This window comes from Simochromis diagramma, unplaced genomic scaffold (assembly GCF_900408965.1).
Source record: "Simochromis diagramma unplaced genomic scaffold, fSimDia1.1 OVJJ01000361.1, whole genome shotgun sequence".
Classification (NCBI taxonomy): domain Eukaryota; kingdom Metazoa; phylum Chordata; class Actinopteri; order Cichliformes; family Cichlidae; genus Simochromis; species Simochromis diagramma.
Window position 1 is genome coordinate 19,323,416 of NW_024386860.1, and position 25,405 is coordinate 19,348,820.

Consider the following 25,405-nt stretch of genomic DNA (forward strand, 5'->3'; position numbering starts at 1 on the left):
GAGAGTTTTGCTGCTAAAAAAACATTTCAGCGCAGACCAGCGATTATTATGGGATGTTTGTAACTGTAAGAAAGCAGGTCAGATACTCTTCATCTCATCATCATCTTCATTATTATCATCATCTTTTTATTTTTTTATTACCTGAAGATAAAAATAAAATACTGCAGCGCTCGCGCACGCGCGCACACACACACACACACACACACACACACACACACACACACACACACACACACACACACACAGAGTGGTGCTATTATGGAAACAGTTTCTATGGTAACTGATGTCCTGAATTCCTGCAGAAGTGTTCCCACGGTGACACACACGCACACACACACAGACTGCGTGTGTTTAATGCTAGCATTTTAACGAATCAGCTGATGTGTTTTTGCTGAACATGCTGGAACCTCCTCACCTCACCAAATTCAGAAACCTTCATCATCCTCATCCTCACAGGGATGCTGAAACAGGGGTGTTCTCCTGTCTCTTTGAAGGTTCTCCAGGTTCCTCCTTCAGTCAAAACACATCCTCATCAGGTTAACTGGTGATAATAAACCTGCCATTGCCATGAATGTTGGTTTATCTCGTTGTGTCAGATTGGCCACCTGTCCAGTTGTACTCCACCTTTCAGCCTATGACAGCTGGAATAGGCTCCACCCCTCCACGACCCTGAAGTGTCTTAGCATAGAATCTCAGTGACACAAAGGAGCAGAGACGGGTACCTGATGTTTGATCTGTTTCTGATAATTTGCTGAAGGAAACTTTACAAAGTGCATTTTGGGCAAATGTTCAAACTCGCACCAGCCTGTGGGACAGGTGTCTGCTCCGGTGTGAGCAGCTGAACGTTGCAGGTTTGTCACAGACCAGTTCTGTTGCAGGGTGTCAAATCTTTCCTCCAGGTCCATCACAGCATCTTGGTTACCACAGAGGTATCCAAATCCATGATCGCTGTGAGAATTTTCCCATCTCCACTGACATCACGGCATCAGCCAAGCTTCACCTGTTTATAATGACAGGTGCTGCTCAGTTTAAGTCCTCGAGTAAATATATGGCATTTGGGGAATGAATAATCAAATAAAGGCATGTTAGAAAATGAATCTGTGCAGTGTCTTGATGCATGCTCAATCATCCAGGTAAGGAAATCCCAAAAGGTTGATTCTGTTCATCTGGACGTTTTCAGTGGGAGAAATGTTTTGTCACTCATCCAGGTGACTTCCTCAGTCTCAGCTGACTGCAGGTTTCCCCAACCATATAAACAGGACATTTGCACAATGACTGAAACCAGCACCACTGAATGAACAATGGCGTGGGAGCTCAGTTCCTTGATCATTAATATGCGAATTGTTATGACCATTGAACAAAGCCAATTGATGAAGGCCTAAGGAGCTGGAAAGAAAAGCGTCTGGACTTCTTTGAGTTGCTTGAAGACGTTTCACCTCTCATCCGAGAAGCTTCTTCAGTTCTAAGGTCAAATGGTGGAGAGTCCCAGATTTAAACCCGGTGGGAGTTTCCCCCCCAAAGAGGGACGAAGGACCCCCTGATGATCCTCTAATCGTCTGAGCCAAGTTGTAAAACTGGGTGTGGGTCCCAATCAGCCATGGTTTTGGGTGAGCTCATTGTGAAACCTGGCCCCACCTTATCATGTGATTTCCTGAGGTCAGATGGCCCAGGATGTGAGTGGACGTTAAGACGTCTGGGGAGGGAACTCAAAACTGGATCATAGATGGCAGACAGTTGGTGTCGTAAACCACCGCCTCTGTTCAAAGATGGTCGCTCACAGTGGACATAGATGCTTCTTTCACTCCTCTTTAAAACCATCTGTCCTCTCTGTCCAAAATGTGAACATTGGCATCCTCGAAAGAGTGACCTTTGGTCTTTAGATGCAGATGGACAGCTGAGTCTTGTCCTGTGGAGGTGGCTCTTCTATGTTGTGCCATGCGCTTGTGAAGTGGCTGTTTGGTCTCTCTGATGCAGAGGTCTGGGCATTCCTCGCTGCACTGTACAGCAAACACCACATTGTTAAGTCTGTGTTTTGGAGTTTTGTCTTTCGGGTGAACCAGTTTTTGTCTGAGTGTGTTGCTGGGTCTGAAATGCACCGGGATGTTTGGAGAAAACTCTCCTGAGTTTCTCTGATACACCGGCTACATAGGGGATGACAATGTTGTTGCGTCTGTCCTTCTTATCCTCCCTCGCTGGTGTCTGATATTCTTATCTGTGCATCTTTGCTGACTTTATAAACGCCCATTTAGGATAGCCACACGTTTGAGTGCTTCCTTTACATGTGTGTGTTCCTTCTTTTCCCTTCAGGCTTAGAGGGAACATGTTCTGCCCAGTGGTGTAGGGTCCTGATTACTCCAAGTTTGTGTTTCAGAGGGTGATGGGAGTCAAAGAGGAGGTACTGGTCCGTGTGTGTGGGCTTCCGGTAAACTTCAATGTTGAGGTTGCCGTTCTGTTCAATGTGCACAGCGCAGTCCAGGAACACCCCACATCACATCAAGAACTCCACCGACTTCACCGACAAGGTCCAGAAACTTCCCCTGGATCCAGATGAAACCATGGTGTCCTTTGATGTAGTCTCTCTCTTCACTTGCAAACCCACCACGGAGGCCGTGGAGACTGTCAGAAAACGACTACAAGAAGACAGCTCCTTGGAGGACAGGACCAACGTCACACCCGATCAGATTTGCACACTGTTAGACCTCTGCCTCACCACAACATATTTCAACTACAATGAAGGTTTCTAAAGACAAAAACATGGCTGTGCCATGGGCTCCCCCGTGTCACCTATTGTAGCAACCTTTACATGGAGGAAGTGGAAGGAAAGGCTCTTGGCTCTTTCAAAGGAAGAGTACCCAGCCACTGGTACAGATATGTGGACGACACCTGGGTCAAAATCAAGACACTCAAGACACAAGAAGTGGAATCCTTCACTGCGCACATTAACGCTGTGGATAAAAACATCAAGTTCACCAGGGAGACACAAAGGATAACTGTTTGCCTTTCCTGGACTGCGCTGTGCACATTGAAGAGAACGGCAACCTCAACATCGAAGTTTACCGGAAGCCCACACACACGGACCAGTACCTCCTCTTTGACCCCCATCACCCTCTGGAACACAAACTTGGAGTAATTAGGACCCTACACCACCGGGCAGAACATGTTCCCTCTAAGCCTGAAGGGGAAAAGAAGGAACACACACATGTAAAGGAAGCACTTAAAACATACGGTTATCCTAATTGGGCGTTTATAAAGTCAGCAAAGATGCACAGAAAAGAAGATCAGACACCAGCGAGGGAGGATAAGAAGGACGCAACTAGGGATGGGTATCGAAAACCGGTTCTTGTTGAGAACCGGTTCCCACTGTTTCAGTTCCTTGGAATTGTTTGCCATTTTTGCAAACGATTCCCTTATCGATTCCAGTCGCCCCGAATGACGTCACCACGTTGCGGAGCGTCATTTACCTGGCAGGAAACACGGCGGCTCAAACGCTCAAAAGCTTGGTTATACTTTACGAGAACAGATGACAACAGAGCAACTTGCAATACTTGCAAAGTAGATATTTCATATAAGGGAGGAAACACTACGAATATGCAAAAAACACGCGATGACCTTAAATGAATGTCGTGTTTTTAATTCCGCTCCGGACTCGTGAATCTAACCCAACTTAGACATTCACATTACTCACACTCTCATTACACATACATATAGGATCTTGGGGGTGGGCATGATACACGGAGTCCAAATTACCATCAGGGTGTACACCTCACCCCTGGCGTCGTTGCCCACCTCTCAATTTTGAATACACGTAGACATTGAGGGCTAGCAGGAGGGACTATGCGCTTACCTGCTGCTCTCTGGCAGGTAGCTCCATGCCCTCCTGGGTTTTAATTGCACCTTAGAACACACATGCATCAACACTACAATGAGCGGGTGGAGGGAGGTTTGGAGTCTTCTCTCACCCCCGTTCTCTGCGGCCTGCTGGAGCGGGGGGGCTAGGAGGAGGAGTTGGCCGTCCGACTGCGGTCTGGAGTGTGGGGCCTCCCTGCTGCTGCGGAGTTGGGGCGGTCTGCCTCTCCCCACCGCAGGGAAAAGGGTAACACCACCTGGGTCTGGGTGCAGTTCCCCCCTCCAGGGGCAAGGGTACCTAGACCCGGTTCGTAGAGTACGCTTGGGGAGTGTGATCGTGTGTACAGCGTCTCTTTATGTCTGTCTCCACGTTGGTTGAGTGTGGAGTAAGTGCATATGAGAGCATGAGGGTGGGAATGGATGTTTGTGTCTGTGTGTGCCTGTATGTCTGTGTCTATATGTCAGGTTGGGTATCAGATGCCACCTCTCTGGGGACATCTCAGGCCCTCCAAGGTTTGGAGGCCTATCTCCACCTACCACCACTTCCCCTGCCAGTGGCGGACTCCCTCAGGTGTCGGTGCGTTGGTGGTTCTTTGTGTCTGGGGGTGGGCGTCCGGGTACACACCGGCTCACTCCTTGGCGGCCGCTTATCGGGGCCTGGAGCCTGGGGCTCGCTCGGGCCACTCCGGAGGTGGGGTGCCCCCGGCCTCTCGGCCTGGGGCTCGGTCACTCAGGCACAGCTGGCTGCCGGCGGAGCTCACGGGCGCGTCACTGCAACTCCCCATGGCTTCTGCTCCGCGGCTGCTGAGTGAGCCCTCATCTGGGACTCTCCTCAGCTCTTACTGGGACAGTGGCGCGGCTGCCCCTCTGTTGGTCTTCCTTGGTCTCTTGTGTTCTGGGGGCCTCTGGATGTCTGGAGTTTTGATCTCCTCCATACCTGCTTCATACCCTGGAGGACGGGGCTGTGGCTCCCCACACTCCCTAGCAGATCGTTACATGGAGAAACCTTTGGAATGCAAGCATGCTGATCCACACAGGTATGCACACAGGTGTACACACGGGTATTCACAGACGGGGACTACAGCTTTCTTGGCTGCTGCCTCAAAGCACATTGTGCGCTGTCTATCTTGCGTGCTGCACAATATCTTTTATTATTTAGTATCTACTGATATCTACTGCTAGCTAGTTTATTGTGATGGTGCCGTTTTTTTTTTATTATGTTGCTCTTTGTTGTTTGCTTTCTCTTCTGTTTTTTTTTTCTCCATACAGGTGACCCAGGTGTTTTGGGGTTTTTTTTGTTTTTTTTTGTTTTTTTTCTTCCCCCCTTTCTCACCGTCTCTTCTCCCCTTTGGTTTTCTTTCTCTCCCTCTCTTTCTTTCATTCTTTCTCCCTGTCCTATCCCCCAGTCATGTCTGTCCCGTTTGTAGCAACTGAAAATAAATTAAATTCATAATTATAATAAAGGTCAATCAAATGGACCAATATGGCAAGGCCATGATGATCCACTTGGTAAAATAAATCCGCTTGGCATCTTTCTTGGCCTTAAGACAACAATTCTGATGGCTAAAGATCCAAACGGGACACAAAAAAAAAAAAAAAAAAAAATTACTTTGAAGCGAGGGACACGCCAGGGCTGTCCCTTGAGCCCGTCCCTGTTTGCCTTGTACATTGAGCCTCTGGCTCAGGCTATTAGAGAAAACTCTGAAATACAAGGAATAATGATCAGGGGTGAAGAACACAAGACTTGTATGTTCGCGGATGATGTTCTTCTTTTTATTACAAATCCTGAATCTAGTTTGTTCCAATTGATGACCTTACTAAAAGCCTACAATCACTACTCTGGCTATAAACTAAATATTCAAAAAACTCAATCCCTTACGTTCAATTATACACCTCGACCGGAAACTGTAAAGAAATTTAACTTCAAATGGGACTCTCCCACAATAAAATACTTGGGAGTAAACCTAACGAAAGACATGTCTAGACTCTATGAAATTAATTATTGCCCCCTCAACAAAGAGATCAAATCTGACCTAACTCGGTGGTCTCTCCTCCCATTGGATATGAGTAATAGAATAGAAATAATTAAAATGAACGTTCTGCCTCGAATTCTCTATCTCTTCCAGTCATTACCCCTGGAGATACCCCAAAAACAATTTGACGAATGGGACAGATGGATCTCACGGTTCATCTGGAACGGCAGACGACCGAGGGTCCAGTACAAAATGCTGCAACTGAAAAAAGAGAAGGGAGGGAGAGCTTTGCCGTGCTTACAAGATTACTACTACGCCGCACAACTGAAGCCCCTGGTAAACTGGTGCTCCCCAAACTATGAAGCTAAATGGAAAAATATGGAAATTACACAATTAGACTTCCCATTACAGTCACTTTTAGGAAATAAGAACCAAGCTGAAAAATTTTACAAAGATTTGAACCATTTGACCCGGTTCACCCTGAAACTATGGCTCAGGGTAGTGGGGAAACTACAAATAGAAAAACAGGCTAGGACCTTGAATTGGATAGCTTATGACCCGGAGTTTGTGCCTGCCAGGCTGGATGGGACCTTTAAACAGTGGTCTCTGAGAGGAATTACTTCTTTTTGTTCACTAGCAACAAATGGGGGATTCCAAAGCTATGAAACCATCTCAGATACATACGGACTAGCAAAGCATGACTTCTTTAGATACTTGCAGGTTAGAGACTATTACAACAAGACGTTACTAATCAGAGATGAAAACGAACACGACCTAATTCATATCTTTCAAGAGGCATACAAGAGAAAGGACTCTAAAAAGATGGTCTCAAAAATATACGGTAGTATACAAGCCTCTAAAAATCACTCTACGTTGTACATTAAGCAGAAATGGGAGAGGGAATCAGGCTCACTAATTTCAGAGGACAGCTGGTGGGGAATATGTGAGTCTCAGGCTACCACTGCAAATTCAAGGTCCTTAAGAGAGTTTGGTTGGAAGAATGTAGTGAGATTCTTTATCACTCCTAAACTCACAGCGCGGCAAACAGGCTCACAGAGCCAGGGCCTATGTTGGAGAGGTTGTGGAACCCCCATGGCAAACCATTTTCATGTCTTCTGGGCCTGCCCAAGGATCCAGCCATATTGGGGGGAGGTGGCCCTTGAGATATACAAAATAATTGGGATTAAAATAGTCTATTCATTTGATACGTTGTATCTTGGCAAATTGCCTACGGCACTCCCACATAAAGATAATTATCTATTGAAAATACTTTTGGCTGGCTGCAGGAAGGCCATAACTCGAAGATGGCAAAAGGCAGACCCTCCAACTAGGGCCCAATGGCGTGGGATAGTGGAAGAAATTTTTGGAATGGAAAGACTTACCTTTGTCCTTAGACTCAAGCTTGAGAAATTCAAGAAGCTCTGGGAAAAATGGGTTGTGTACTCCCTTTGCACTGAATAATTGAATATTACCATGATGTAAGAAGATGCTATTACTGGAATTGTGTATGTCTCCTATGCTGACTGTAAGTTTTGTATTCTCATACTGTAAACTGACAAATAAAAAGTTATAAAAAATAAATAAAAAAAAAAAGAACTAAGTAATATCTTTAAGAATCGGCTCCAAAGGGACCCCGGATATTTTCTTCTCAGCCTACCCTCAAAAGAATTAACATTAAATCACTTGCAGCGCAAACTATGTGATAAACTATTGTTGCTAAAGCTAGGAAATGTATTCTCATTAACTGGGTTAAGGATAAACCTCCCTCTTTGTGGCACAGGGAATTATTTAAAGTTGTTCCTCATGAAAGAACCGCTGCTGTTTTAGGAGGACATGAGGATCCGTTTCTCAATGTTTGGTCCCCTTTGCTTATTTATTTGCCAAATGATCTGTCCCAACTGTTGAGGGGGGGTGGCTGCTTTTAAGATGTCCTCAGGTAAATAGGAAGTCTTTTTTGTTTCTTTCTTGTTTGTTTCTCTCTTCTTTCTGTTTTTCCCCCCTATGCGTATTTGCACAGGTATATGACTTTAATGCATGTGATTTCATTTGGGTTTTTTTTTTCTCTTGTCTGCTTTGTTATGTGTTTTTGCTTTTCCTGATCATGAATAAAAACTGTTAAAAGTAAAAAAGCAAAAAAAAAAAAAAAAGAAACTCAGACCTCAGAAGATGACCTTTTTTATTATCAAACTGTCCAAAGCATTTACACTGAGTATGTGCAAACAGTCATGTGACAGCCTCACCCCAGCTGTAAGCTAACAGGTTGGCTATTGAAGATCAGCTGATTGATCATTCATTCACTTATCTGAACTCCTGTCAGGTTTATAATTACATCGTCACTGCAGAGAGTGATTTGAATGACTGTGGTGGTCTTATGATGAGCGTCACTGTGCTTTCAGGATCCTTTGGTCTTTCTGATCATCGCCTCCAGTAGCTTCCACTGATCGGGAGTCACCTGAGACACAAAGAGTTGAACAAATGTTAATACAGTAAATAGGTGGAGCCACTGAATATTCAGGTGTGAAATTGGCAGAGGGACACAATGCGACACTCACACTGCGCAGTTCATTAAACTCTCCTGCGAGTGACACATACTCTCCTCCATCAAACCGAATCACCTGAAAACAAACATGCAGTTCCTGTTACATTCAGCAGGAAGTTCAATCTGACCAATTAGTGGCGCCTCGCAAATACACCTCATGAACCATCCAACCCTACAACTGTTTGACCTTTGACCCCAGGTCATTTTAAACTCACAGCTCCAGACATCCAGGAGGCATAGCTGCTGCTCACATAAGCCGCCAGGTTTGCGATCTCAGCTGGTGTGCCGAGTCGGCCCGTTGGGATGCGGTCGATCATGGCCTTCTCGAAGGCTCCAGTTGGGTCCAAACGGCTGAAGGCCCCCTGAAACCCCCCAAACAAGCCAAAAAACATAAACAACAACAACAAACTGAAGATAACAAACACCAGCCGCTACAGTCACGTGGGTGGCACCTTTGTTCTGATTGGTCCAGGCTGGATGATGTTGAATCTGTGGCCATAGCGCCCCCATTCTGCTGCCAGAGACCTGAGACACAGCCACAACACTAATAATGCTAACCACAGGTGATGCTGTGAGACGTTCAAGGTCATCTAACCTTACAGAGTGACCTCCAAAATCAAAATGGAATTTAACCTACTTGTAGAGCGCCTCAACTCCGGCCTTTGCCGAAGCACTCGGGACCACAAAACCAGAACCAGACTCAGCATATATGGTGGTGATGGCAAGGAAGGATGCTCCTAAACAAACAATAAAAACCAGACAGCAACATACCTGACACACATGATCAGAGCAAGACAGTCAAAGACATCTGAACAGATTCTCGGAGAGAAGTCTCGAATGCCAAAAAAGGTGGCACTCTATGCCTAAAGAGCCAATCAACAGCTGGACAGGAAAAGGTTTCTCTACCTTTCTGGTTCTGGATCAGCCTCTTTCCGAGCTCCAAGGTGACAAACGCTGTCCCGTTCAGGACGATGTCGGTGATGGTCTTCCAGGCGTTTGGCGACAGATGTTCTGATGGACAGACAAAGTTTCCTGCAGCATTGTTGATTATTACCTGCACCAATCAGGATGGAAGGTTTAGGGTATGGGTCAGCCAATGAGGGGCCTCAGAGATCCAGAAAGAGGTGAGTGTTTGGTGTGTGTGTGCTTACATCAGGAAGTCCAGTCAGAGCCTCAATCTGATCAACACATTGAGAGACGGCCTGAGGATCTCTGACATCACACTGCACCGCATGCACCTGAGGACAAAGAGACAACTCGTTTGGACCAGGACAGACTACACAGAGTCTGTACTGGATCCAGATTCTGGTTCTGACCTTGTTTCCAGTTTGGCTGCTGATCTCCTCAGCTGTCCGCTGCAGGACGTCCAGCTTCCTGAAGCACAAACCAAGATGGAATCAGGGTTCAGACAGTGCTCGCGGCTGGTTTTGAGTTCTGGTGGCTGCTTGGTTTAAAGAGGAGATGGAGGAAGATCCGAATGTTGCTCTGATAAAAAAAGACACCGACTCATCTATAAAGTCAGGTTACTGAAGAGGAGAACTCAGAGGCTCTCTAGAGTTCTGGTCTAATGTATGAAAACAGGTTTTCCCTGCTATCAAAAATAACTCTGAGGTAAACCTCAGTGTGACGATTCTTAATAATGAGAGGTTAAAGTTAACGGTGCGGTTTTAATGGGCCTCTCTTCACCTTCACCAGCTGGTTCTGTGGGATCTCTGCAAACATCGTGGTGAAATCGACAGTTCCTGCGCTGACGATCAGATTTAAAACAGATTATGGTCATGTGACCTCTAACCTGCTGGCAATGATGCACTGCGCTCCCAGCTGCGACAGGGTGGCAGTCATGGCGCGCCCCAGCCCTGTCCCTCCTCCTGTGATTAAGGCCATACGGTTATTGAAGCTTCCCGAGGGCAGCATGGCGTCTTCAAGGGGCGGAAAAAAGTTGGCCTGCGACCCGGAGCGGAGACCTGTTGACCCGTGGAGCCTCGACTGGAGCTGCAAACACATACGATTAATCACTTCATCAATCCGGTAAAAGGAGTGATTGATTACATTGAGCATCAGTTAGCTTCTTTATTGATAGACTCTTCCAATTTGAACTCTCAAAATGTACCTGACAGGTGAGTCCTTCTAGTAAATAAGTGTGTAACTGAGTCGGGGCTTATTGATCTCATTAATTTCCTGACAGGAAGTTCATCTAACCACCACCAATCGCATGCTTATTTACTCTGATGAAACTGATCAGTCTCATTGCTCTACGGAGTATCAGGGCCACGTTAAGAAAAACCTGTTAATAATCGTTTGGAGAATAAAGTGAAAATGTGCAGGTTACAGTAGTTGTGCGGCTGTTTCATATTGTGAAACCTGCTGTAAATCAATCTGAGGCGGACTAACTGTTATTTAAAATCCTCTGCAGGTTAGAGCAGGATAAACAGGTTAGTTTGCTGCACTGCGAGGGTTTAAAGTAAAGAACACAGTTACATCAAGTGTAGCAGAGATTCATATGAATTTTAGCTGATGATGGTTGTATAGTGCAGGGGTCGGCAACCTTTCTGATGATGAGTGCCATCTAAAATTTCCTCAGAAGTCAATGTGCCATATGACTGCATTAGCAATAAATGTAATAACGCTTTATATGAACAGTTACACACTATATAGAACCACTTTATAGAATTATATTTGTTCGCAGATGTTGGCAGCTATCAGCGAATAGTTATCAGCTATTTTGAAACAAAAAAAGGATCAAAGGTTTTTATCCATAACATCAAATGAACTGTACAACAGAAAATCCAAATGCTATTTATGGTCTCCTCACAACAATGATAAGAAAAATAAACTGGGCCAATATGGCATGTTTGTTAATACAGAGTAGACTTGTAGTCAAGACCACCTAAACTGAGACCAAGACAAGACCAAGACCGAGACAAAAAAAAAAAAAAAAAGTCTTTAAACTGCAGCCAGATGCTGCTTCGTTTACGGGTGTCGGGCATATTTATGTGTTTTTGCACTCGCATAGCCCTCCTCACCGCTGTCTACTGTCTCACTCATTTACTGAGAGGACAGATGCACGCTCCACTTGACTGTCGCATCTCTCACCCTCTCTGTATATTATCCTATATCCTCGCATGTGACTGGCCACAATATGGAGGGATTGGAGCAAGGGGTGGGCGATATAAACAATATACGATAGAAACAATATAAATTTGGCCAACGATAGAGATTTTGACTATATCGCTCTATCGCGATAGCGCATGTTGATGATGTCATCAAGCTGCGCCTGCTTTGGTCGAAAGCATCGCAGCGGCTAAAACCATTATCATCTGGAAATTATGGCGGGCGACAGTCATAGCAAAGAGATGAAGCACTTTTGAAATATGGGGAAAGCCAAAAACTGCGCTTCCTCCACTTCCGTAACATTGATTCATTAATGTTGAATTCTCTCACAGCTGCTCTGTTCCCATGTTGTTGCAGTATATTAATGACTAACCTCGTATTGTGGATGAATAATCTCAGTTGTTCTCCTGACTGAAGTTTGACCCGTGTATAGCATCCTGCTATGTGATTGCATTTGTCCCTGACCACCAGAATCCCTCACGTTAACTTTTATCGAGTGGGAAAAAAGTTAGCGTTCATCCTCCAGCTTCACTGTGCTAATGTTATGCTAACATAGCTGTGTTGCTAGCAATCACGTAGCACAACATTATATACCAGGTAGTCCAACTTCAGTAACCCTGCAAACGCCACTGCTGTTTAGTTTTCTGTCTTTATGTTGGAAGTGACAGCAGAGCTGTACGTTTGAATTAGTTTCAGAAATCTCAGTCAGAACATGGTATGTCATGTTTAGGTGGAAACTAGCGAGCTAACTTCCTGTTAACTTCTAACTCCGTTAAATTTAATGAATTCTGTTTTCATGGATGCCTGGATGTTAAACTTATTTGTTACACCTGGTAAAGCAGCAACGCTGATGATTTAATTAAAGATGAAAGAATTTAGACAGTTTTTAACTCTCAGTGTCTTTGACTTTGGGACCTGAAGGCGACGGAGTTTTGGACCCAGATTACTCCGCGAAGCTCCTCACTACGGCAGCCATAATGCTCTGACGATCCATCAAGCAGGGCGGCTTACCAAAGTTGTACTAAAACATTTTTAACAGATTTCTGCAGCCCAAATCGGTTCGAGGTCAGTAAGCACAACCAAAATACATACATAAGGTACACTGTCAATTTTTGAGAAAATTAAAGGATTTTAAGTCCTTATAGTGTGGAAAATACGTTATACAGAAGAAAATAATATATCGCAGTATATATCGTTGCCGCACGTGCTTCAAATTATATTGCGATATGGATTTTAGGCTATATCGCCCAGCCCTAATTGGAGCATAGCTGAGCCACTGTGTGAGAGCTGAGCAGCGAACAGAAATTAAGTGAGAAGCCGGCCGTCGCTCAATGGGAGTCGACTCTTCTGATTCACTACAAAGCACTCTGTAAGCATGGCTCTTAGAGCAGATGCTTTTGAAATGACACATTATCGAACGTTACGTTGTGTGTCATGGATACTGTTGACACCAGAGGCGGAGCCAGACATTTTATACACCCAGGGCTTAGCCCTAAAGGGTAGTATGCATGTGGGAATCGGGGGGTTAGAAATGACTGAAAGATTTATTAGGCTGTGTTTTGTTCAAAAAAGAATGACTTCATATAGGAAAAAAAATATATCACATATGAAGGGCACCTTAAACTAGTTTTTTAATTAAGCAGCAAGACAGTCTTTTAGTGCGCATGCGCCAACCAGCGTGCAGCCTGTTACAGTCGCTCCTGCTTTTTCTCTTAGTTTAGCTCTGTTTTCTTACGTATTCTTTTTTTCCCTGACTTGTATTTTCATCTGTTTATTATCTTTTACTCAATCATGTGGATTGAGAGAGTTTTTGTTCTTCTGGTGGCCGTGGAACTGTTACTTTTATCAAGGAATGGGACCATGGCACATCTCCTACACGCATGGACTGTTTACGCCAGAGATCAGCTGATCGCCCTGATGCCGGCCGGCTCGCTGGCCAGACCCGCAGAAGTACCAGCTGAAATTTGGAAAAAAACACATCGGGGATGCAGAGGTCAAGGACAGAAGAGAAGAAAGAGACGGTGAGACAGCGGAGGCTCGAAACGAGGAGGAGGTATAAACCGTGTCTGCCGTCTATCGTGATGGGAAATGTGCGATCGTTATCGAATAAATTCGACGAGCTCTCAGCACTGGTACGGAGTCAGAGGGAATACCGAGAGTGTAGCCTGATGCGTTTCACCGAATCATGGATGCACCAGGACATTCCCGATGAGAATGCTTCCGTGGAAGGCTTCCACACTGTTCGGGTGGACACGGACAGCATTGCTAGCGGTAAGCGGAAAGGAGGTGGGCTTGTTGTAGTTAACAACCAGTGGTGTAACCCTGCCAACATAACAATCAAAGAAAAGATTTGTTGCCCGGACATTGAACTGTGTGCTGTTGGACTCAGGCCGTATTATTTACCCAGGGAATTCTCTCACGTCATCTTGGTGGCTGTTTATGTTCCTCCCTCTGCTAACCCCACAGCTGCATGTGACACTACCCACTCTGCCATAGCTCGGTTACAGACTCAGCACCCGAGTGCCTTTATTGTGATCTCGGGTGACTTCAACCATGTATCACTGGACAATACACTAACAACATTCAGACAATATGTGGACTGTCCCACCAGCGGAGAAAAAATTCTAGACCTACTGTATGCTAATGTCAAGGATGCATACAGCTCCTCCTCCCTCCCCCCACTTGGTAGGTCAGATCATAACCTGATTCACTTCACCCCCCGCTATGTGCCAATTTTGAGGCGGGAACCTGTGACCACGAGGACTGTTAGGAGGTGGTCAGAGGAGGCAATAGCGGAACTACAGGGCTGTTTCGAGGTGACCAACTGGAAAATACTCTGTGAGCCTCACGCCGAGGACATCAATGGGCTTACTGAGTGTATCACAGACTACATAACTTTCTGCACCGACTCCATTGTTCCAGCTCAGACTGTTCATTGTTACCCAAATAACAAGCCGTGGGTGACTAAGGACATCAAAGCCCTCCTCAACAACAAGAAGAGGGCTTTCAGAGGGGGCAATAAAGAGGAGGTGAGGAAGGTCCAGGTGTTACTAAAGGACAAGATCAGAGAGGCTAAGGACAATTACAGGAGGAAGCTGGAGTGGAAACTCCAGCTTCCTCCTGGTGGTTGGATGCATCAGTAGGGATGATGAGACAGAGTACCGGGCTGTGGTCGACTCCTTTGTCACGTGGTGTGAGCAGAATCATCTGCAGCTCAACGTGGCAAAGACCAAGGAACTGAACGGGGACTTCAGGAAGACCAGGAAACACTTGACCCCTGTTTCAATCCAGGGGGTCAGTGTTGACATTGTGGAGGACTATAAATACCTTGGAGTACACAGACAATAAACTGGACTGGGCTACAAACACCACAGCACTTTACAGGAAGGGCCAGAGTCGTCTCTATTTTTTGAGGCGACTGAGGTCCTTCAACATCTGCCAGAAAATGCTCAGGATTTTCTACGAGTCTGTTGTGGCCAGTGCGATCCTCTATACTGTTGCATGCTGGGGGAGCAGGCTGAGGGTCGCAGATGCCAACAGACTGGATAAACTGATCCGTAAGGCCAGTAATGTTGTGGGGATGGAGCTGGACTCCCTCAAGGTGGTGTCAGAGAGGCGGATGTTGTCCAAGATAAAGACAATGTTGGATAACACCTCCCACCCACTCCATGACATGCTGGTCAGTCACAGGAGCTCGTTCAGTGAGAGACCAAGATTACTGAAAAGCACCACTGAACGACACAGGAAATCTTTCCTGCCTGTGGCTCCCTCTACAACTCCTCCACCTAACACACTGTTTACTGCAACAGCTACACCCTTCTTGCACATGGTCTTTTTAAGCTATTGATTAATAAGTGACTTTTATGTATATATATGCCTGTATATATTGTGCTATTCTTAGTTAGTGTGTTGTCTGTCTTTGTTAATGTTTGTTTATAATGGAGCACTGTAACGAAAAATAATTTCCCCCAGGGATCAATAAAGTATTCTGATACTGATTGATTGAGAACACAGTCAGGGCTGTATCAAGACACGAGGACTAAACCCCAATTCAACCAGACCCAGAACTGATCCGGAATTAAAACAGGACTACAACGGTTCAAAATCAGGACTACTTAGGACTTAACCAAAACAGAACCAGAATCAAAACTAGACGATAGTAGCACTAAAAATCATCATAGACCTGCACTACACTTATTGTTTAATTCTACCAAAGTCCACTATTTAGATTCAGAAACGTTTATATAATTATTTAGCCTTGTTGAGCAAACAAGCCTGCAAAACTTAATAAATATGAATTTGAAAAGAAACAAATGGCATCTAAAAAGAAACACTAAGTACTGGATACATGTTCTGATGAGTTTTGGCAAGCAACCATTTGACTAAATGGCCTGCATTTGTATAGCGCTTTACTCAGTCCCTAAGGACCCCAAAGCGCTTTACACTACATTCAGTCATCGGGCTAGCGATTTTGCGAGCCCTGCAGGCTCTGTGTTTTGCCTTATATGCATCCACAGGTGTGCCACCAATTTACTCACATGGACTCTACTAACCTATCAGAAGCTTCTTCACTCACCCCGGTTCTATTAGCCGTCAGGGCTGGGGGGCTGGAAGGACGTGCTGGCCGTCAGATTGGGGTCTGGGATGCGGGGTCTCCCTGCTACTGCAGATAAGGAGGTGGTCCGCTTGCCTCCACCCCAGAGAGAAGGGTTACATCTCCTGGGTCTAGGTGCGGCTTGCCCCTCTGAGGGCGGGGGTACCTGGACCTGGGATATAGAGGATGTTTGGGGAGTGCGACTGTCTGTGCAGTGTCTATTTGTGTCTGTCTACACGTTGGGTGAGTGCCGAGTATTTGGTTGTGTATATGGGGGTGGGAATGCACGTCTGTGTCCACGTGCGCCTGTTCGTCTGTGTCTATATGTCAGGTTGGGTCTTAGACTCAACCTCTCTGGGAACATCTCAGGCCCTCCAAAGTACGGAGGCCTATCTCCCCTCACCACACTCCCTGCCAGTTGCTGATGCCCTCAGACGTTGGTGTGTTGGTGGTTCTTGGTGTCTGGGGCTGGGCGCTCATGTATGTACCGGCTCACTCCTGGTGGCCGATTGGCGGGGCCTGGCGCCTGTGGCCCGGCTGGGCCCCTTCCGGGGGGTGGGATGCCCTCAGGGCCTGAATCTCGGTCCTCTCTGGCACAGCTGGCTGCCGGCAGAGCCCGCGGGCACGCCACTGCAACCCCCTCTGGCCTCTGCTCCGTAGCTGCGGGGTGACCTCTCCTTTGGGGCTCTCCTCAGCTCTTCCCAGGAGGGTGGCACGGTTCCCCCCCCTTTGGTGGTCCTCCTCGGGTCTTCGTACTCTGGGGCCTCTGGATGTCTGGGGCCTGGATCTCCTCCATGCCTGCTTCATGCCCTGGTCGACGGGGCTGTGGCTCCCCACACTCCCTAGCAGATCGTTACATGGAGAAACCTTTGGAATACAAGCATGCTGATCCACACGGGTGTTCACACAGGTGTTCACACGGGTGTTCACAGACGCGGACTACAGCTTTCTTGGCTGCTGCCTCAAAGCACATTGTGCGCTGTCTATCTTGCGTGCTGCACAATATCGTTTAATGTTTAGTATCTACTGTTATCTACTGCTAGCTAGTTTATTGTGATGGTGCTGTTTTTATTATGTTGCTCTTTGTTGTTTGCTTTCTCTTCTGTTTTTTTTCCCCATACAGATGATCCAGGTGTTTTGTTTGTTTTTCTTTTTTTTTTTTTCTTCCCCCTTTCTCACCATCTCTTCTCCTCTGTGTTTTTCTTTCTCTCCCTCTTTCTTTCATTCTTTCTCCCTGTCCTATCCCCCAGTCATGTCTGTCCCATTTGTAGCAACCGAAAATAAAATAAATACATAATTATAATAAAGGTCAATCAAATGGACCAATATGGCAAGGCCATGATGATCCACTTGGTAAAATAAATCCGCTTGGTATCTTTCTTGGCCTTAAGACAACAATTCTGATGGCTAAAGATCCAAATGGGACACAAAAAACCCCCAAAACTGCCAGCTAGCAACGTCCCTCTCACCGGTAGGCTATTGGCTTCATTGGCTTCCTGTTAAATCCAGAATTGAATTCAAAATCCTGCTTCTCACATACAAGGTCTTAAATAATCAGGCCCCATCTTATCTTAATGACCTTGTAGTACCATATCACCCTATTAGAGCGCTTCGCTCTCGCTCTGCAGGCCTACTTGTTGTTCCTAGAGTATTTAAAAGTAGAATGGGAGGCAGAGCCTTCAGTTTTCAGGCCCCTCTTCTGTGGAACCAGCTTCCAGTTTGGATTCAGGAGACAGACACTATCTCTACTTTTAAGATTAGGCTTCAAACTTTCCTTTTTGCTAAAGCATATAGTTAGGGCTGGACCAGGTGACCCTGAATCCTCCCTTAGTTATGCTGCAATAGACGTAGGCTGCCGGGGATTCCCATGATGCATTGAGTTTTTCCTTTCCAGTTACCTTTCTCACTCACTATGTGTTAACAGACCTCTCTGCACTGAATCATATCTGTTATTAACCTCTGTCTCTCTTCCACAGCATGTCTTTATCCTGTCTTCCTTCTCTCACCCCAACCGGTCGCAGCAGATGGCCTCGCCCCTCCCTGAGCCTGGTTCTGCCAGAGGTTTCTTCCTGTTAAAAGGGAGTTTTTCCTTCACACTGTTGCCAAAGTGCTTGCTCATAGGGGGTCATATGATTGTTGGGTTTTTCTCTGTATCTATGAAGCGCCTTGAGGAGACTTATGTTGTGATTTGGCGCTATATAAATAAAATTGAATTGAACTAAGTTATTTTTAGCCAATTACAAGTTGAACCTGGTAGTTGGGGTTGTTAGCTAAGATACCATCATTAAGAAGCGGCACAACTAATGCATTTTCATTTTTTTATTTATTTATTTATTTTTTAAATTTGTTTCACACATGGTTCAGCAGTATTTGATTTCCTTCACACAAGTCCTCATTCATATTAATATAGCACCGCACCCATAGGTGAAAAGGAGCAGGAAGAAGAATAAATTGTTATAAGCACCTGCCCCCTATCTGAACTCCAATCAATCTTACAAGTGGGCACACTCTAATATTTATCTATATTTAACAATGCAAAACAAAACAACAAATGAATATAATCAACAATATACAATTCTACTAATATAAAATACTACAAAAATACTACTCTTACACCGGTTTTCAGCCAACAGGTCCTTAGACAGGCAGCCAAAATCATCAATGACCCCTCTCACATTCTTCACCCCGCATTTCAGTGGCTCCCCTCTGGACGGCGCCTCCGCTGCATTTCCTGCAGGACTGAGAGGAGGAGCGCCACCTTTGTCCCCAAAGCCACGCTGCTTTTTAACTCCAGCTGATAAGACCATTCCCCACACCAGAAACATAAACTCTTCTTATACTACCGACACTTCATTCACTTATAGTCACTTACAGTTATTTATTGACCTTTCAGTCACTTTAATTTTAAAACTGTAAAATTTTAAAACTGTGTATATACTGTATATTCTGTGTATTTATTATCTCACTCTTATTACCCGTTTATGCCCTGTCCTTATCTTCAACGTCATGCTGCTCTGTTGTATGTTAATTGCCCCCTTGGGGATAAATAAAGTCTCTCTGATTCTGATTCTACTTGATGGCACAGAAGAACTGTTCCTTCCACATTTAGCCCAGATTACTTTCTTGCTCTTCATATTGAGTTATCGTTTTAAGCATGTAACACATTTTAAAACGGTGTATATTTGTACAACTCTTAAGATTATCATGAAGAGAATTCCATGTTCTTATACCGTTAACTGTCAGACACATTTGCCTTTGTGAGGTCCTAGCAAACTGATGCCTCAAATAAAATTTCCTTCTACAATCCCCACTTCCTGAACACAATACAAATAAACTTTGTAACTTCAGAGGTAATGTATTATTTTTTGCCTTGAACATGATTAATAATGTTTGTAATTTCACTAAATCTTAGAATTTCAACAAATTCGATTTTATAAACAGATTATTTGTATGTTCTCTATATTTAACATTATGAACCATTCGTACCACTTTCTTCTGTAACAAGTATAAAGGTTTTATATTACTCGCATATGTATTCCCCCGCACTTCAGCACAGTAGGGGAGACCGGGGATAGTTGTAACGTGGGTCAGTTGTAACACTTCCAATTTCTCCAATCAGGGCTAAGTTTCAAATGATGTGACTCATCCTGTGCATGCCCAGTTCAGTTCTGCTATCACATGTGAAAAATCAGCACATTTCGTCAAACACAGACAATTTAACACGAAAAAAAAAGTAATTTGTATGCCAAAAAGTAAGTTTTTCTACTTTATTTCAATTTCTAATAGCATTATCTGCTTTGCAGTTAAACTCATCAAACTTGAATTATGTTATTTGTATGTCTATGGGGATATATTCTGTGTAGGTCTTTAGTGCTAATGTTTTAGCCGTTGGCTGTAATGTTAGCTAGTTCATGGCTATAGGAGTCTGGGTCAGTTGTAACAGCAACAGTCTGGGTTAGTTGTAACAATAATGCAGATGTTACAACTTACCACACTATTACTTTAACTTATATTAAACAAGTTGGGGTAACGACATCAGCAGAGAGAGGTTCACTGGTCGCTTTTGTATATGCGGTTAATGCCATTGGCAACACAATTCCTCCACTGTTTGTGTTCCCACACATACATTATACATACATACATACAGACCTCTGTGTCAGAGATGGACCAGTAGGAAGTACTGGTAGTGGAAATCAGGATGGGTGCAAGAAACAGATTTCCTCATCTTTCTGAAGCACTTTGCAAACCACACTAAGGTAAGCCATGAAAAAAAGTAATGGAATTGCGATGCTGGTGAACAACTACATTTTTTCAGCTTCATTGTTATGTTCAAAATTGGTGCAAGAGTTGTAGGTTATAATGCCCACTGAGCCAATGAGGCCAAACTCAAGGAAGACCAACCAAAATTAATGAAATATTCAGTTGCAGAAAATTCCATAATTTGTCTTTTTTGGGGGGGTGGAATATGTTCAAAAGTTAGATTTCTGCATTCTGTCACACACACACACACACACACACACACACACACACACACACACACACACACACACACACACAGCTACATAAATGGATGTAAGTGCATTCATGTGTTGAATAAACAAAGATTACATGTTAATGTTTTGTTAGTACCCTTATTTCATTGTGTTACATTTTACCCCAGGATATGTTACAACTAACCCAGACTATGGGGTTAATTGTAACATTTCACTCTTTGTGTTTGAGACCATACCATGCAATGGGTAATTGTGCTGCAGAGAAAATAGCTGCACTATTTAATAGCAGAGACATGTAAATACTTTGCATTACATTTTGAATCCACTACCTTAAAAGAGCTCCAATTTACAGACAGAAATGTCAAAAATGTTACAACTATCCCCGGTCTCCCCTAACTGAGATAGGGGGAAATTAGTGAGAAATATAAAATACGCATTGCCTTATAATCTAATATCCTGACATATACAGTGTACTGTCAGTGTAGAGGATGAAATCAGCCAGGACAGCTCAGGAAACATCTGCTCACATCTGGCTGAATTCATGGGAACTTCTAATCAACCACTCAGCTGCCTGTGCGCTGAGGCACGCGCCTCAGGTGGACATGCGATAGCTGGGTGAGAGGTCAACACCCTAAAAAACGTATTTACTCTATCATCGCTCAAACAGTCCGTTTTCTGACGTCACAGACGCCCGAGTGAGGGCATCAACAAAGTGCTGCATAATTAAAGTTTCCCTCACGCGCACAGCGGAGCTCCTTACGACTGCCGCGAGCCTCCCTGCTCTCCCCACGATACGCGCCGCCATCTTCGTCGGCTCACGAAGGCGTCATAACGGGTCGTACTAAGTAAAGCAGGAGCGGCAGGAACGTCAAAACGGAAAAGCTCCCAGTCCGGTTAATGCTCGGGAATCACTCGGGACTGACCTGGATTAGAATTTGTTCCATTTCTGAGTTAAACGTTGTATTAGATTTGGTTCTTGATGACGACGACGACTATTATTGATCGCCTGGTTTTGTTTTTTTAAAATATAAAGTTTCTAGTTTTAAGCTAAAATCACCTCTAATCTGTTTTTTAAATTTCAATTTTCAATCAAAGTTTGTTTTTTTAGCCTCGCTCTTTCCTTCTTTACGTTAGCAGTGACGAAACAGAGGCGCCCCCTCCTCCCTGCACAGTGGTTCAGTCCACATCTGACGACGATCATGTGTTACCGTAATATCGCTATTGCGTTACGCAAACGGAGCTCCGTTTTGTTCACAAACAGCTTGACGCGTCGCAGATCGATGGCCAGTCGGTTTGGTATTGATAATTGATCTGATGAAGCTTCGGTGACTGATGACCTGCGCTCGCGGAGGACTTTGGTTTTGTTCCTTCCTGTCTACTGGGCCAGTTACGGTTCCGGTCCGTCATGGTCCGACCGGAAATCTGAACTGATAAACAGAAGCTGATCGATGCGCGCGGAGCTGAATGAGAGGATTGATCAGCAATGGAGGACCGGGTCTCCGAGCCCAGCCTGGTTCTGGTCTTCAGCGGGAAGAGGAAGTCCGGAAAAGATTACGTGACGGAGCTGATCCAGCAGAGGTAAACACACCTGGAATATTTCGTAATTTATGGAAAATTCAGCAACAAGAGACATTTGAATTTTCACAGCAGATTTCGGATCCAGTTTCAGCTCCACTACAGCTAAAACAGAAACCAGAGAACAACAAACTGCACTTTTTGTATAAGATAACCCACCGCCACCATCATCATATCACGATCCAGTTTTTAAATCCGCCTTTCTTAATGTTAACCTTGTACTTGTACCTGTGCAGTTGTAAATATTTGTTATTTGTGTTTCCGAGTGTTTGTTGTTTAAAACACAAACACCTGGAGCACTGGGACACCTGTCCATGTTTACCTCACTGCGCTGACCATGCAGGTTGGGCCCTGACGTCTGCTGCATCCTGCGCCTGTCTGGACCCCTAAAGGAGCAGTATGCTCAGGTGAGTCTCACCTGCTCCAGATGCACCTTCACACAAGTCTCTGCACTTTACCTGGAGGTCATGAGTTTAGATCCCTGGCCAACTGGTTCTCCTGGATTAAGGTGGGTGACCGTCCAGGTCTCGGAGCTCCTTCAGGTTTGCTCAGGCTGATGACGATGGAGGATGTGCGAGTAGGGCAGCAGGTTTGATCTCCAGAATGTTCAAGGGAACCACCTCATGGACCACATCCTCCAGCAGCAGTTTATATTCATACTCAGACATGTGTGAGGTGTCCAGGTGAACCAGCCCATTCGGGGGTCACACCTCATCATACCTGCCAGTTTGCTACTGTACCTGAAGCTGATAAACCACAGCCAGACACTATACCAAGAAGGCTGCTTCTGGTTCTCACCCTGGTTCTGGTTCTGCAGGAACACGGTCTGGACCTGGACCAGTTGATGGGTCCTGGACCTTATAAGGAGCAGTATCGAGCTGACATGATTCGCTGGGGAGAATCTCGCCGCCGCCAGGACCCCGGCTTCTTCTGTCACCTGGCGAGCAGAGGAGCCTGCCAACCAGTGTGGGTAGGTGAGCGTGGATCATGTTGCTGTGATGTCATCCTTCAGACAGCTGAGCTGTGCTCTGTGATTGGTCAGTTGGTGAGTGACGCGCGGCGGCTCTCGGACCTGCAGTGGTTCCAGGCAGAGTTTCCTCAACAGACTCAAAGTGTCAGAGTTCAAAGTTCCGAGAAGACCAGGTCACAGAGGGGGTGGAGCTTCACTGCAGGTGAGACTGAATCCTCCCACTAACCGTTTGTTTCTCTCACCTTTTTCCGTCTCACCTGTCTGCCCATCTCGGTCTCTCAGGTGTCGACGATGCAGAGTCGGAGTGCGGTCTGGACAACGGAGTTGAATTTGATTGGATTGTAATTAATGAAGCCGACGCCCCCTCGTTGGACGAGCAGCTGCGTCCAATCTTGCAGCTCGCTGAGGAAGCAGCTTCAACATCATCAGTAAATCAAAGCTGATCATCAGTGACTGATCAGGTGGTCCCGCCCACAGAACTAACAGGTTGACCTAACCTGCAGCTCAGGGGTTTCAGAGCAGCTGCTGCAGGTGGTCTGGCATGTTTTTAAAGAAGGGAGGACGGCATGCTTTCAGCAGAATGAACTACAAAACTATTGTTCAGCTGATCAATAAAGTTTTATTTAACACCAGGGGTCCGTTCTTCGTACCTCGCTAAGTAAGTTAGCTGGATTTGATTGTTGACGATTTCGCGTGATCTTGGATTGTTCGGTTCTCCGAAGCTCATCCGGGACTTGCTGTCATAGCAACAGATCCGTAAGCGTAAACCTGCTCGGGAGCATGCTTACTTTATGTAAACAGGATTAGATCGCGGCCACTCAGGTATGTCCGCTTCATTTATACGAAAGCAACAGCGATATTTTACCACTGTTTCACCATAAATAAATATTATCAATGTAACTAAAGATAATGCAGCACTTGATCCTTTCATTGATTCCATACAGATACATACAGGTCATTTCCTAAAAAAAGGGAAATGTACTATTAACATTCTATTACATGTATTTGATTATTACAGATGTAATTCATATTTCAGAGTAGTAATTGTAAATTACTTCGTGTAATCAAGATGAGAGACCACGGCTATAAAAGCGAAGGTGGATTTGGGAAGTCTGTCGCAGCCATGTCCTGTCCGTATACGCGAGCCACCCATTGCGGAAGGTGCAAGATTGATAAGGAGAGTTCTCAGAATTCAGCGTATATTGCGGGATAGACAGGATCCTTTAGCTCAGCGCGACAGTGTGCTCATAGAGAGATATCGATTTTCCCGTGAGGGTATTATTCACTTAACCAACTTGTTGACGAGGGGGTGCAGGACCACCACCTGTCTTTTTTTGCTCTGCCCTTTTCTTGGTTGCTGTTATAAACAAACAGATTATTTCAGGGTCTCTTTTCAAGAGACTAAAAGCAATATAAGTGATAAATATTACCATTCAGTAGAATATTCTTATATTTCACTTTTACTTGTTCCCATGTTCTAGTGGGTCCTGTCGTGGCTCTAATGTGAAAGAGGATATAATATAATATAGTGTAATATAATAAATCTACCCTACCGCCTACTGGTGTTGGCCAGAGGGGCCGATGGCGCGATATGGCAGCCTGGCTTCTGTCAGTCTGCCCCAGGGCAGCTGTGGCTACAACCGTAGCTGCCTCCACCAGTGTGTGAATGAATAGTGGCATTGTAAAGCGCTTTGGGTGCCTTGAAAAGCGCTATATAAATCCAATCCATTATTATTATTATTACATTACTTACGAGTTTAATTTGTCAGCAACTTTCTGCCAGCCCTCTCTCCTTGCTTTTGCAGCCTTTGCAGTGTTCCCTTGCGTTTTAATTAAACTCTGAAACTCCTGAAATCCCTCAAGAGTTCTTGCTTTGTTTTCGCCGACCAAAGGGTTGACGATCAATGTTTCTACTATCGATGCGTAGCCCCTTTTAAGCCACCCAGTGATCTCACATTACTTCATCCAGCTATACTAATCGTCAACAACAGGTGTGTTCGGAGAACCGGAATAGCGAGCTCAAAGTTAGCGCGATGATTTGATCTTGGATGTGTCATTTGATCTTGGATGTAGTAAGCGAGGTACGAAGAACGGACCCCTGTTCAGGCCCTGTGTTGTTGTGTTTAGAAGTTTGTAGTCCCCCTCAGCTGTTGCTGGTGTACGAGCGCCCTCTGCTGGTCTGAGCAGGTTAAATCAATGATTTCAATAAGAAAGATGACAGCCGAGGCTTCGTTCCAAACTCTGCAGTTCCTACTTTAGTCCAGCAGATGTTGAATGAACGTGGCTCTGCAGCTGGAAGACAAC

The 25,405-nt window shown here is 45.1% G+C and overlaps 2 protein-coding genes across 5 annotated transcripts; one reads left to right on the forward strand and one right to left on the reverse strand.

Annotated features, from left to right (window-relative positions):
* Nucleotides 1-7,978: 7,978 nt before the first annotated feature.
* decr1 (2,4-dienoyl CoA reductase 1, mitochondrial) lies at nt 7,979-22,874 on the reverse strand. Of its 3 annotated transcripts, none has more exons than XM_040031021.1 (10): nt 22,590-22,874; nt 10,151-10,350; nt 9,675-9,732; nt 9,510-9,596; nt 9,265-9,412; nt 8,996-9,095; nt 8,811-8,883; nt 8,574-8,720; nt 8,372-8,434; nt 7,979-8,271 (listed from the first exon to the last, which is right to left on the reverse strand). In XM_040031021.1, exons 2-10 carry the CDS (start codon nt 10,270-10,272, stop codon nt 8,212-8,214), a joined length of 858 nt encoding a protein of 285 aa, XP_039886955.1. In that variant the 5' UTR covers nt 10,273-10,350; nt 22,590-22,874; the 3' UTR covers nt 7,979-8,211. The 3 variants fall into 3 exon arrangements, with proteins under 3 accessions (XP_039886955.1, XP_039886954.1, XP_039886952.1); XM_040031020.1 differs by lacking the exon at nt 22,590-22,874 and adding an exon at nt 21,480-21,515; XM_040031018.1 differs by lacking the exon at nt 22,590-22,874 and adding an exon at nt 21,296-21,410.
* On the forward strand, nt 21,603-23,730 carry pmvk (phosphomevalonate kinase). 2 transcript variants are annotated; one of them, XM_040031027.1, is made up of 5 exons: nt 21,603-22,134; nt 22,475-22,538; nt 22,949-23,101; nt 23,174-23,303; nt 23,384-23,730. In XM_040031027.1, the coding sequence occupies exons 1-5, from the start codon at nt 22,040-22,042 to the stop codon at nt 23,542-23,544; spliced, it is 603 nt and encodes a 200-aa protein (XP_039886961.1). In that variant the 5' UTR covers nt 21,603-22,039; the 3' UTR covers nt 23,545-23,730. The 2 variants fall into 2 exon arrangements, with proteins under 2 accessions (XP_039886961.1, XP_039886960.1); XM_040031026.1 differs by having other exon boundaries at nt 22,949-23,303.
* Nucleotides 23,731-25,405: the final 1,675 nt, after the last annotated feature.